The 14,327-nt window shown below is 38.3% G+C and overlaps 1 protein-coding gene across 1 annotated transcript in view; it reads left to right on the forward strand.

Annotated features, from left to right (window-relative positions):
• Positions 1 to 3,695, forward strand: part of LOC306639823 (mas-related G-protein coupled receptor member X2-like) — a gene marked incomplete at its 3' end in the record, with an annotated part of 139,576 nt that extends 135,881 nt beyond the window's left edge. Inside the window, exon 2 of the mRNA XM_079103535.1 lies at positions 3,560 to 3,695. Coding sequence (XP_078959661.1) covers positions 3,560 to 3,695 — 136 coding nt within the window. The remainder of the gene's footprint in view (positions 1 to 3,559) is intronic.
• Between the last annotated feature and the right edge of the window lie 10,632 nt (positions 3,696 to 14,327).

The following is a 14,327-nucleotide window of genomic DNA, read 5'->3' on the forward strand; positions in this document are numbered from 1 at the left end:
ATAAAAACTGTCATGACACATGAAACTGTCCCTCATTGTTCCTTCTATCTTCCTACTCTGGGTTTTTCTCAATCTAATATCATTGAATCCATTGTCATTTTATCTCATTTGAAAAAAAAATCTTCTATTTACATATTATTTCCCTTGCATTAATTTTATGGAACAATCACCTACATTAATCAAAATGGCTTGAAAGTGGAACATCATTTTTAAAGGCAAAATCTTCTTTCCTGTTTAGTGTGAAATTGTGGCTAAAACTAAACCACTAATGACCTTAACAGGATATGTGTTAGACCTATGCTGAAGCTCGAGAGCACCAGACTCAAGGAATTCTTTGACACTGCTGCTCTCAGACTTGGAAGATTTCCATCTTCCTGTGGTCCTAAATAAATCCCAGCTATATCATTATGGATGCATGGGAGAAAATAAAGATGGGAATGGGTGACTATGCTTCTTCTATTAATCATAGAGTTGAGGAGTTGTTTCATCACTCGCCTCACTTGATTTGGTCAGGGTCTAGTCATGTGATGATATCAGCATTAAGAGAGGTAGGAAGATGGGATTCTTCAGATGTAAAACTCAGAGAATCACTTTAACAGAAGAGAAAAATGGCATTGGGGGACTCTAGAAGTTGCGACAGTGCTGATGGTGTCTCAGATTCTGTGCTCCTATGAAGATTCTTTGGAAGTTCTGAAAAAAAAAAAAAAAAAGGCAAGAAGGGGCAGAGAACAGAGGCAAAGCCTCAGGTAGGGCTCCAGGAGACCAAGGTCTGGAGCTAGACCTGCTTTTGAAGATGTGACTTTTGAAAATCCCTTTGCTTAAGGCTCAGTGTTTTGTGTGTTAGGTAAGGATGTTATAATAGATGATCTGTAAAGAACACATGCCAAATATTGGGGTAGAATAATAAATAAAGCAGACAAGACATGCCTTGAAAGAGGAAGCTCCTTACAGAGTTTCATGATTGCTAACACAGACAAAGTCACTCAGCCTAAACACAAATGTAGAAACTGCGTTCAGTCAGGACACCAACACCTCCATTTTCCTTCCTGCTTCTTGTGCAGATCAACCAATGCTGAGGGAACTTTTCTATCTAAAAAAGTCACGATGGTCGCATTCCTTTCAGGATGAAGTTTTATAGGCCAAGAGGAAACTGTTTCCTCTATCCACGTGGAGGCCTCTTGCCCCTTTGTGTCCTCTGGATTCTGAAAACATTGCTGCCTTTGTGAGACAACAAAGGGCTTCTGGTTTCTCATTATGCTCCTGATTTCTAGCAATTTCCCTTTGTGCCCTATTTAATTAGCTTCTTTTCCTCTGTTTCTGAACTTTGTTTATGTTAGATTTTATTAACCACAATTTTATTGCCATCTGAAATATATATCTTGGGATTTACTCCTCTGCTCTTCTCTCATTCACATATAGTTAACACAGAGTAGGGGTGAGTCCAAAGTGCTGATGGGGTAATCACTCATAATGTTTTCACTCCAATTCCATCCTCTGTGAAAATGAGACAAAAAGAAATTCTTGCCTCATAGGCTTTTTAAGGAATCAAAGAGAATATTGTGGGAAACTCCAAATTAATTCCTGTTACCATTAAGATATTAGTGGGTCCTTTTACCCATTTGAAATCTGCTTGAGTGACTCATTTTCCATTCCAATCCATGCCCTCTCTCTATTCACATTATATACATTTTCATCAAGAAGAAAAATGTTACTAAGGATTTTCTGGGAGGGAATGGAGCAGGTTTATATTGTACATACCACCTAGTAGTCCTCCACAGATAGTTTCCTATTTAAAATACCTCTTTTCAGGGGCACTCATACCTCACCCACATTCACACCCTCCTGCTCTATATGCAGAACAATTCAGCTGAGACATAAATCTGACCTCCACACTGTTCACCAAATGCCTCTCACTGCTAAACAATGACACCATGAATCCACACTCCAAAGTCACATAAGTAGTCAACGGTACTTATTTGGTCACACACAAGTAATTCTAAATACACCCAGTACTGCTCACATTAAGGATTATGATGAATGGTATTTTCTTCATCTCATTATGTGTGTGCTAAGGTCTTTCATTGTATATTCATATTTATTTTCCATTTAACCCACATCATTCTGCACTGTAAGTCTTCTTGTTCACATATTAATTCACTAAATAGATACTGAGGGCATGTGGGCCACACATAGAGCTCAGCCTGGGGATTAAAAAGTGAACCTATCTTCAATTCCTGACTCACTAAGCTATTTCTATGACCAGCCATTCTCACTCCCTTTTTAGCAAAAGTTCACGTTAACCTAGTGGCAAGAGAGCCAGGTCTTTTGTCTCCTTGAATGAAATTCTCTTTATGATGAAGATATTATAATCACTTCTGTGTCTGTTTCCATTCTAGCACCTGAGAAAAAAAGCATCCCAGGACAAAATAGTGCTGGTCATATTCTGAGTGAGAGTTTTCAGATTATAGCATATTTGTTTGTCGTTTAGGTTCAGGTCAGAGAGCTCAGGCAGTTCAGACAATGACTACTGGATTTGATTCCATATTTCAGGAATCCCCAGTAAGTAACACCTATACTTGACCTATGTCTCCCTACTCTTTAAAATGGATATAGTAATCCCCACGTAGCAGGGTGATCCTGATCATCTGAGCTGTTGCTCCTAGTGCTCAAGTCTTCTTTGTGTTCCCAGGGGCCCCACTGAAGAGATGAGGAGCCTGGATCCAACCATCTCAGCCTGGAGGACAGATGTCACACCAACCAATGGAGGTTATGAGTATCGTCCTCCAATATGTTACATGAGTAATCTAATCCCAGAAGTGTTCATCTTCATCATTTCCCTGATTGGGCTGGCAGGAAATGCATCTGTGATCTGGTTCTTGGGCTTCCGCATGCACAGAAATGCCTTTCACATCTACATCCTAAACCTGGCTGCTGCTGACTTCCTCCTTCTTGGCCTCTTTATTACTGTTTGCCTGATAGAATTCATTGAAAACATCCTTCCCATTCACATCTATGACTATGGCATCATACGAACGGGAGTAACCATTTTCTACATTGCAGGCCTGAGCATGCTCTGCGCTATTAGCACTGAGCGCTGCCTGTCAGTTCTGTGGCCCATTTGGTACCAGTGCCATCGTCCAAGACACACATCAGCTATCATGTGTGCCCTGTTCTGGGTCCTGTCCATGCTTCTGAGCATCCTGCAATGGGACTCTTGTCTTCATCTCAGTGAAGTTGATCCGTGTGGAATATTTACTATTACTATAACTGCTTGGGTGCTTTTTTTATTTGTGGTTCTGTTAGGGTCCAGCCTGGTCCTGCTGGGTAGGATGTTCTGTGGATCCAAACGAAAACCTCTGACCAGACTGTATGTTACCATCCTGCTCACAGTGTTGGTCTTTCTCTTATGTGTTGTGCCCTTTGGTGTCAATTTTTTCCTGTTTTCCTGGATTTATATTGATTATGATTCAGAATACTGCCTTTCTCTGGTTTCACTTGCCTTGTCCTCTGTTAACAGCTCTGCCAACCCCATCATTTACTTCTTCGTTGGCTCCTTTAGGCAGCGATTGCAGGGGCAGAACCTCAAGCTGGTGCTTGAGCGGGCTCTGCAGGACACTCCTGAAGAGGATGAATGTGGAGACAGCCTTTCTCAGGGAACCCTCCAGATGTCAGGCAGCAGAGTGAAGCAGGGGTGAAGAGCTTCTGCTCTGGTCCTTCAGATGTGCCTTCAAGAGGCAACAGTGCCCAGCCACACTGACAGTTGTCTGCTTTCCTCTCAGCCTCCTGTCCCTGAAATTCCTTCATGTCCTCCTATGGGTTTTTATTAACCTGGCTTTTCTTCTTTCTCTTAGGGAAACCAATCCTATGTCTCAATCCATTTTTTTTTTATATTTTCAACAAATGTCTCATTCTATTGTCATCTAAATCTTTTTCTTTGATGCTTTTCTTTGACATATTCATTCCAATGCATAAAGACTCCTTGTACTAAACTATACACCTTTTATTTTTGTTTGTTCCATGCCTGAAACTGAAGAAAATAATACTCTCTTCTGGTTCTGTCCTGCACAGTGAAAGAGCAGTTAACTGAACACACGTTGTTAGCAGCTGAGAAAATAAAACTCAGAAATAATAATAAGAAATAAAGACAAAACACAAGAAAATAGTTTAAAAAATGAGGGCCTGTGGGTTGCTTAGCAGAATGGGTCTCACTCTAACATACAAGAAAAGTCCACAACCTATATAAGCAAGAACATTAAATGGATTTATTGTGAGAAAAACTTTAAGACAAACAAATATGAGGCTGTGGGGAAAATAGGTTAATTGTAGCTTATCCCTAGTGCTGTGTTCCTTCCTAAACAGGCAGATGGCGCCTCAAGGCTGTGAGAGGCACCCGTATCTGTCCACCCCTGGAGAGTAGCATTTGAACCTAGGGCTGTCAGTACCATCAAATTCCATGGGAGACAGAATTCCTTCTGAGCAGGTGTCACTAGCAACTGAATCGTCTCTAATTGGTCAGATTTACCAGGAGTTCACAGAAAAGCAATGCCCTGCCTCAAGGTGGCTCAGACAAGCCCACGATTCATTCCCAGTCCCTGACAATTTCTTATTTCTCTCTGTCTATGCTCTGAGTGACTAGTCTCATGTTTGTGCTAGTACATGGATTCAGATAGAAAGCTGGTTTCTGAATGAGTTCTTGTAAATTTTGTTGAATTCTCTGAGTTTTGAAGGCACAGTGTCTACCTGCATAAGAACAACCTAAGAAATTGAGGTTATGAAAAGTCTTCTGGTAACATTTGTCCATGGCATGATGACAAGTTGGCCTTGGGATTTAGCAGTTTAAACCATGACCTTTGCTTCTGAGAACAGGTATGTGGTTATTGAACTGTTTTCTGTACCAGTACACAACCTAGGAACATGTTCCATAACCTGAAATTGTGGCATGTGTAGGGACAGTGATCCTGAGAGAGCTAGATTATAGACTACACGAGACATGGGGTCAGGACACCTGGAGTCTTAATCTGACCCCATGATTAAATAGTAAGGATTGAATGTTCTCTTTGATATGTGGATGCTAACATATAATAAGGAAGGAGAAGAGGGTAAGAATAGAAGTTCAGTTGATTAGACAAATGGGCATGAAGGGAAGGGAGGGAGGATAAGAATAGGAAAGACAGTAGAATGAATTGGACATAACTTTCTATGTTCATATATCAACACACCCCAATGAATCTCCACATCATGTTCAACCACAAGAATGGGATCCTAATTAGAAAAAGATATACTCCATGTATGTATAATATATTAAAATATGCTCTACTGTTATGTATATCTAAAAAGAAGAAATAAAAATGAGAAAAATAAAAAAATAAAATAAAAAATTATTTTACTGATTTAGGTGAGAGCCTGTAAACTCCAATGGAAGAAATGTGCAATATTGAAAAATATCCTTGAGCACAATGTTATATTTATCACACTAAAATATCCACTTTAATAAATTCAAGATCAAGTAGACAATGCTTGATGAATGTGATTCCTGCAAACTGAAGAGTAAAATTCTATTTGCTTAATCCTACTGAGAGAAAATTCCTTCACTATCCTTCATATTTAGTAAGTTCTAGGTCATATTGAAATAATTTTATTACAAATGTATCCTATGTGACAATGACCATTTAATATACATTTCAAGTCAAGTTCAATGATGTACCCCTGTAATTCCATCTACTTCAAATGTTCTAGCAGAAGGATCACAATTCCAAGGCCAGCATGGACATATTAATGAGCTCCTACTTCAAAATAAAATTGAAAAGGATGAGGGTATCATTCAGAGATAGAACACTTGGGGGTTCACTCCCCAGTACCACAAAAAAGGTGTATATGCAACATTTGCAATTAATCTACACATGTGTACTCATCGATATGTCACTAAGTATACTTCTAATAGCAACATCACTTAGTCATTATGTTTATATATATATATATATATATATATATATATATATATATATATATATATATATATACTTAGTAGGCTCCATGTTTCAGCCCCCATGCCTGGTACTGGAGGTTCAAAGGCAACAAACCTACCTTTGCCAGAGTTCATAATCTGTGAAAGGAGTGAGCCTCATGCAGGAATGACTGCCACACAGTATGACACATGCTATCATAGGGATGTGTTTGGAATTCAGTTGTACTCAGAGGAGGGACCACCTAGAACTTCCAACTTGTCTTCCTTCCTTCCTGAAGAGGAAAATCACACTTACTGACCCAGGTGTAACATGACAATATGGCTCCAAGTAATGATAGAATATTCATGAGGTGGCTTCTTATGATGGAAAACATGCTTGACAAAAGGTTTATAATAGAAGAAATATGAACACTCATCATGTATCAGGCCATCAGTCTACACTCTCACATCACACCAATTCACATTTCATAGAAACATTTTCAAAGAGAGTTTCTGATGGTTCTTAAGCTATAGACACTTTATAATGAACAACTCCCACTATCCCATATTTCAGCAGGGAAGACTTTGCTACCATCCAGGTCATCATCTTCATCTGGGAACCCAAAAAATTGCATTGAGAAACAGAACCTTTAATTTCTAGATTTGGTGGGTGCACTGCATCTTAAATCAGGAAAACCGGATTCTCAAGCTGACACCATGACCTACTTGACATATATACCTCTCCTAGGCAACCCAGAAAGGCAATGAGGTGATGGGATTGTCCCAGTCTGAATCTTATGTCCTTCGTGGTGGGTTGTCTCTTTTCAGAGATTGGCGTGAAGTTTGTCAGAGATATGGATTTAAAAAACTTCCATGGTGAGTCAGGCAGTTATGTCTCCATAATATATTGGGCATAGACAGTGTCAGTGTACAATGTTGGCTATAAAAATGGATAATATTTGGTTCTTTTTCTCCAGGAGCTTATCATGGAGTGTGGAAGATCCTCTTACATATGCATATCACATGGGCACCATTGGCTCTGAATTCTTCCAAAAGTTCAATACAGTACTAAAGAGCATAGGTGGGAACAATCTCATTAAGAAGCACACATGTAGTTGTGAATAAAAGGGAAGTCTTCTTGAAACACCTGGAATCTGAACAGATGACTCCATGATTTACCAAAGAAGTAACTTGTGTCACTCTTACCATCCACACCACTTCTAGAGACAGGGAAGGAAAAGAGGATCAGATTAGAAGGAAATGGGAGCAGAAGAGTTAATTCATGGAGGCATGGTTGTGTGAAGCCTGGAGGATGTTATGTCAATGATGATCAGTATGCATGTAAACATGGTTTTATGGTACCCTATTTATTTAGTCTTGGCAGCCAGAACTCACTTAAGAAGGGTCATAAGGCTACAGTGCTGTGAGCAATGAGAAATGTCTGTCACAGCCTTGAAGTGATAGAGCTTAGTTTTGCAAAAAGGTTGGAATAAATTCAACAGTACTGTCAAGCCTGGATGGTCAACTAGATCAGCACAACAGAATATGTAGAAAGGCAACTTCTTGCTCTCCTGAGTGTATTCTCAAGGATAACTTTGACTCTTCCATGTCAGACACCATGTTATAGGAAGGTGGAAACAGCAATAGCTGGTGATGGGGAGGGAAGGCAGAGAAGGAGCAGGCATGACCTTCTCCAGTACAAACTACTTATCTGACAAAGACCCAAACTGGGGGCAGGAGATTTTATTCACCAATTTGTTCTGCTTATAAAAATAAACCTCTAAATGTTTTTAGAACCTTGATATGAATGATACATTATGAGTCGATAACAAGTTACTGGAAATTTCATTTCAAAATTCTGCATGTCACCCTGATCTGCAGGATATGGAGTGTTGTAGTAACTTGAGATTTGTATTAAAACACTTGATATTAATTTAAATAGCTTAATAGATTTCATTCTTCTCTTACACATGCGTAATAATAAGTCATATCAACTGTAAAATTCTGAGGACATCAAGGAGACAAGTAATTCAGTTGTGGGTCTTTAGTTTTGTCTAAAAAATTTTACCAATTTTTAAGGAAATATCAAAAGCAAATATGATCAAATTTTAACAAATGCTTCATCTTTGTAGTGGGCATCTATATGCTCATCATATTTTCTTCTGATCTCTGGGCCTGATATACAAGCTCTCTAGAAAAACCTTGTCCACCATTATTGTTAATTTTAAGATCCATGTGGGCTGTCAATTTGGGAAACTGACCCATCAGTCATTTTTTGACTTTTATATTATGAATTAATTAAAGACTAATGAGAAGGTACAAAAACAGTACAGAATTTTCAGACTACATTTCAACAGTAATGAATTTTCATTCATTTCCCAGCTTACAGTGACATCTTATAAAAGTACAGTATATTATCAAAAGCAGGGTGATGACAGCATGACAATACAATTATCTATGCTACCAATCTTACTTGGATTTCACAAGTTGTTGTGTGTGCTCTTGTTGTGGTTGTGGTGTCCCTGAATTTCATTCTATTCCTTTTCCACACATACATTTAAGATGGGATCTAATTGACTGCCACACACTGACTCCTTTTGTTTGATACTTTATTCACCTCCCTCCCTCAACCCACTCCCCAGGTTTTTGACAGCCACCGATCTGTTTTCCATTTCTAAACTGTCGTCATTTCAAAAAAAGTTACATACAAGAAATCTTATAGTATCTTTTGTACATGAATTTTCACTCAGTATAATGTCTTCAAGATCCATCAAAGTTGTTGCATGTATCAATAATTTGTTGATGAGTTTTTAAATTGCTGAAAAGTATGCCATTATAATTGTATTGATGCACTTTATTTTGTTTCAATATCTTAAAGGGAAAGGAGTTTTTTTTTTTTTTTTTTACTATTGTAGCTATTATAATACTATAAAGTAGTTATAAATCTTTGTGTAGAGATTTTCAAGTGAACCTAATTTTCTCTTCTCCTGGATACATACCAGGGGCAGATCACTGTGTTGTGTTGGTAAATGTGTCTTTAACCATTTAAGAAAAATGCACAAGAATTTTCCGGAGTAGCTGTACAATTTTTCTTTCCTACCTGCAATTTGTGAAATATTCAATCTCTCCCATTCCTGGACAACAATTGAAATTAGAGGTGTGTAATCATATCTTCTGTGGTTTCAATTTGTTTTCCCCTGATAGCTAGTGATGTTGAACATCTTTTCACCTTAAATTTGTGACCATGAATCTCAAGTGTCCTCTTAGCTCTCCTGAAAATTATATAACTTTGCATAATTTCCCTCTCAAGTTCCAAGGGAAACCATTCATACCACTTCCTTCTCACTCTTATCCCTCTCAGTGATGCTCCACTGAGAAATTCCCCTTAACCCTGCACCAAACCTACCCTACAATCTGTCTCTAAGTCCTTGTCTCTGCCTTCCCCTTTATGCAGGGCAATGGGTTCTGCATGGTCCTGTCCTAACAATCAACTTGTATGCTCCTCACCTTTCCTTCTCCTGTGCAAAATCACTTCCTATGATTGGCTTTTACTGCTGCATCTCGAAGGTTTCCTTCTCACTGAACCATTCCAGAGTCGTCTGCAGCCTAGGACTCCACCCACCTCCACATTCCCCTCCATTTATATCCTTATATTGTTTCTCTGCTTGAGTATAGAACTCTTTAAAAATATATTTTCATCCTCAGTATGTTAATTTCCTCACATCAAACTTTAGGTTCTCTCTCATATCTTTTATATTTCAATCTCCTTTTCTTAGGTACATCAGTGAATTTATTTTTCTTGCTTATATTTTATTTTTATAATCATAATATAGCCAGATTTTTTCAAAAATTATTTAAATTCATATATTGAAAATTGTCCTTTGTATTTCAGGTCCTCAGGCATATACACATACTATTCAAAAACAAATAAAAAAACTTTACTAAGTATTTTAAAAGATATTGATTCAAATGAATTTTTTTCAACCTCCAGCTTGGTTTATTATAGAATCTGAATCACACTTTCCCCAAGGTTAACTGAGAAGACAAAAAGTTTGCTGAACCACCTGACTTCCTAATTGCAGTCATTTAGTTATCATTACTCCTCCAAGGGTGACCACTCTCAGGCCTGCTTCAGCAAGTGGTTCTTCACCCAAGGGACCAAAGCAATTTTATCTGGCTTGTCTCTAATTTGGAGATGGAATGGGAGAACATAAGAACTCAGATTTCTCAGGAGTTGTGAACCAACATGTCTGAATATGTCTATCTTCCTTGATATTTTTTCTGTTAATTTTTATTAGTAAATCATAGCTATACATAATATTGTAATTCATTTTAACATAGTTATACAAGAATGGAATATGATTTGCTCCAATTCAGCTCCCAGTAACTTCCCCTTCCCTTTCCCGCTCCTTCACTCTGTTTCCTTTCTTTCTTTATTATTTGTTCTATTTAGTTATACATGATACCAGAATGCATTTTGATTCATTGCACACAAATGGGGTACAAATTCTCATTTTTCTGGATGCACACGATGTAGAGTCACACCATTCATGTAATCTTACATGTACATAAGGTAATGATGTTTGTCACATTCTACCATCTTTCCTTCCCCCTGCCCCCTCCCCTTCCCTCATTTTCCTCTACACAATCCAACATTCCTCCATTCTTCACTTAGGTCTCTCTTCCCCAATATATATCAGTATCCAACTATCAGAGAAAACATTTGACTTTTGGTTTTTTGGACTTGGCCTATTTCACTTAGCATGATATTCTCCAACTCCATCATCCATTTACCTGAAAAAGCCATAATTGTATTCTTCTTTATGACTGAATAATATTCCATTGTGCATTTATACCACAGTTTCTTTATCCATTCTTCTATTGAAAGGCATCTAGGTTGGTCTACAATCTAGCTATTGTGAATTGAGATGCTATGAACATTGATGTGGCTGCATCACTGTACTATGCTGATTTTAAGTCCTTTGGGTGTAGGCCAAGGAGTGATTTATCTGGGTCAAATGGTGGGTATATTCCAAGTTTTCTGAGGAAACTCCATACTGCTTTCCAGAGTGACTGCACCAATTTGCAATCCCACCAGCCTTGCATGAGTGTACCTTTTTCCCCACATCCCCACCAACATCTATTGTTGCTTGTATTCTTGATAATAGTCATTCTAATTGGAGTGTGATCCTGTTTCCTTTATTTATTCTACTGGCCTTTCTTCTATTTATTTAGATTTTTTAAAATTAGTGTTTTACTAATAAACATAAAGGTGAAATTCATTGTGGTATATTCATCTATGTATAACAATATTTTTGTTAATTTAATTCCATCATGTCTTACTTTCCCTGTCTTTCTTCCCTCTTTCTCAATTCTCTTCCTCTACTCCACTGATCTATCTTCTATCAAATGACAGTTTTTACAAAGAGAACCAGCTTAATTTTGCAGTAGACTGATTCACAAGAAAGGAACTCATAAGAGGTAAGACAAAAAATTTAACATTGACACCACATGAATAGGAATGAATAAAAATCTTCATGAACTGGAGGGTGAAAAAACAAACTGTAATGAGTTTTTAACATTATATTTAATGTGGAAGTAACATGATGCATTTGTTAATCATAATAAATCAAAACCAGAAATATGTTTAGTATCCAGAGGTACTAATAATAAAAATAAGGCTGGAATGTATAGCAAGTGGTAGCCTCTGGGAATGAGATAGAGAGAGAGAATTATTTTTGCATATACTTCTCTGCGATTTGGAGTGGAAATGTACACATAAAAGAATTACTAGTGTAATACAAACAAGTAATGTAAAGCAAACATGAAATGAAAGAGATTAGTTGGGCTGAGCACAGCGGTGCATGCCTATAATCCCAGTGGCTTAGGAGGCTTAGGGAGGGGGATTGCAAATTCAAAGTCAGCCTCAGCAATGGCGAGGTGCTAAGCAAGTCAGTGAGTCCCTGCCTCTAAATAAAATATAAAATAGGACTGGGGGTGTGGCTCAGTGGTTGAGTGTCCCCGAGTTCAATCTCTGGTACCTACCCCCACCAAAACAAAAATATTATAGTCAGGCCAGAACAAGCTTGAATGACTGCATAATTCTGTTTTATTTGTCCTAATTTGTTGATGTTGATGTTGCTGCTTAGGCTCCAAAACAGCACTTACTCAACATAGATTACTTAGAGCAATTGCTAAAATTGCTGGAAGGCATAACAATTATTCACAAAAAGGTAGACCAGATGGGATGGGATGGAACAGGAGAGAGAGAAAGATGGGGCAGCTGCCAAGAGACACCTCAGTGTAGGCTTGTTTTCCAAATGGCTCTTTTCTTTTAAGTCCCTGTACAGGAAATCACAGGTCTCGTAGCATCTTGATGGGTGTCTCTTGGACACCAACTTTCACTCCACTTCCTGTGGACATTTTTAAGTTAGAGGATAGAGGCTCTTCAAAATTGGACAGCTTTCCACTTCTGAGCCAGAGAATGAAGGAAAGTCCAGGGCTCATTCCAAAACTGTCTTATTTCCAATTATGGTCTTTGGTCTAAACACACACCCTTTTGTTTCTACCCTGATATGCTACATTCAGGAAATGAGAGGTCTTCTTTTAAGAAGTGGCAGGAGACAGAAGCTTCCCTCTAATAAAGGAGTGTTGGCCTCCTCAACAATAGGAGTTCCTAGTGGGAACAAGACCAATCTCCCTTCTAATCCATCTCTCTGTCCTGACCTTTTTCTACTCATTAAAATCTGCCATCATGGGTACCATGCTGCTTCTTATGTTTATTTAAGGAGCAAGATGACAGGAAGGCATTGCATCCCAGAAGCAAATTTCTCAAAATCTGGGTTTTTAAATTTACTTTCTTTTCAAAGTTATTCTATTTTTGTCTCTGGAAAGGTCCCATGAAAAAAGAGATGGCCCAAACTGTAATACTTGAGCAGTATTTCATGATGGAAGTATTTACAAAGATGGACAGGGTTAAGGGAAAGTGAGAAAGCCTGGTGAAGGATTTTAATGCAAACAGTGGAGAAGCACAAATTCTACCTTTGACTTAAAGAGACAAGGAAGTAAAGTTGCAAAAGCAGGGCCATGACACATATAGAGAGGGACTGTCACTGCCAACACAGATCATCACAGACAGACCAAGAGGGACAATCCAGTTTGCTTTCCTCCTGTCTTACTCTTCTTGGTGATATTTCCCAGTGACTCAATGATTCATTCAATTAGAAACCAGAAAGAAAAACTCCTCACTCATGAGGGACATAGGAATCACACTCCTGAGATACCAGACACAATAGAGGAGGATGAAATGAAAATCCTCTTAGCAAATGAGACTATCCCTCATATTTCCTTATATCCTCTTACTCCTGGGGTTTTCCCCATCAAGAAGTCACTGAATCATTTTTCATTTCATATACATCAGCATTTATTCTCTCTCTCTCTTCTCTCTCTCTCTCTCTCTCTCTCTCTCTCTCTCTCTGTCTCTGTCTCTTTTCCTGTTTGAATATTCTTTTACTAATGTCACTTTCAAAAAGCAACCAAACACATCCATCAAAAATTCCTGGGAAATGGAATGTAACATGAAAAGGTAAAAATATTACTTTCAGACACAGTATAAGGATGGGTGCTCTAATATAGACCCATTATGATAATTATTTAAAGAGTAAGCAATTTAGACCTGGACTAGAGCCACCAAGGTATTGGTCTCCTGGACTCCTTCCATATTGGTCCTCCCAAAACTTAGGCAGGCAATCTCATTCTCATAGCCATATGTGACTCCCAGCCATTTCATCGTCATTTCATGTCATCTCCCCTCCTGAGAAGGGGAGGCTACACTCCTTCATTAATCTCAAAACCGAGTTGGTTACAGCACTTCGGCCTCCAATCCATTGGCCAGTGCATAAGCACACGGAGTCATACAGAATCAAAGGAGGCTTGGAATTGAGTCTTTTTCTGGTATGAACCTCTCAGGATTACTATATAACATAAACCAAGTAGACATTGGGAAAAATCTAGTATGCACAGTCTGCTTGCTTCTCAGATTCTGCATTCACGTGAAGATATTTTCAGGAGCCCTTCAGAAATAAAAAGTAACACAGCACAGATGAGTGGAAATGCCTTGGCTAGGGATCCAGGATCAGGGGCTGGTATTGGGTTACTTTTCCTGGTGTGACCTTAGGAAAAGGAAAGTCACATTATCTTCTTGCATCTCATGAAGATATTAAAATATGTAGTCATTAAAACACATGAAAGATTTGGAAATGTAGTAGTGGGAAAATTAAAAAAAAACTGATATGACTTAGTTCTGATGGAGCTCGAAGTTGAATGAGGAAGAAAAAAAATCACAACTTAAAAATAGGTTTACAAATTACTCCCTGAGAGGGGA

The sequence above is a fragment of the Sciurus vulgaris genome (genome assembly GCF_902686455.1).
Source record: "Sciurus vulgaris genome assembly, chromosome: 11".
In the NCBI taxonomy this organism is placed as follows: Eukaryota; Metazoa; Chordata; class Mammalia; order Rodentia; family Sciuridae; genus Sciurus; species Sciurus vulgaris.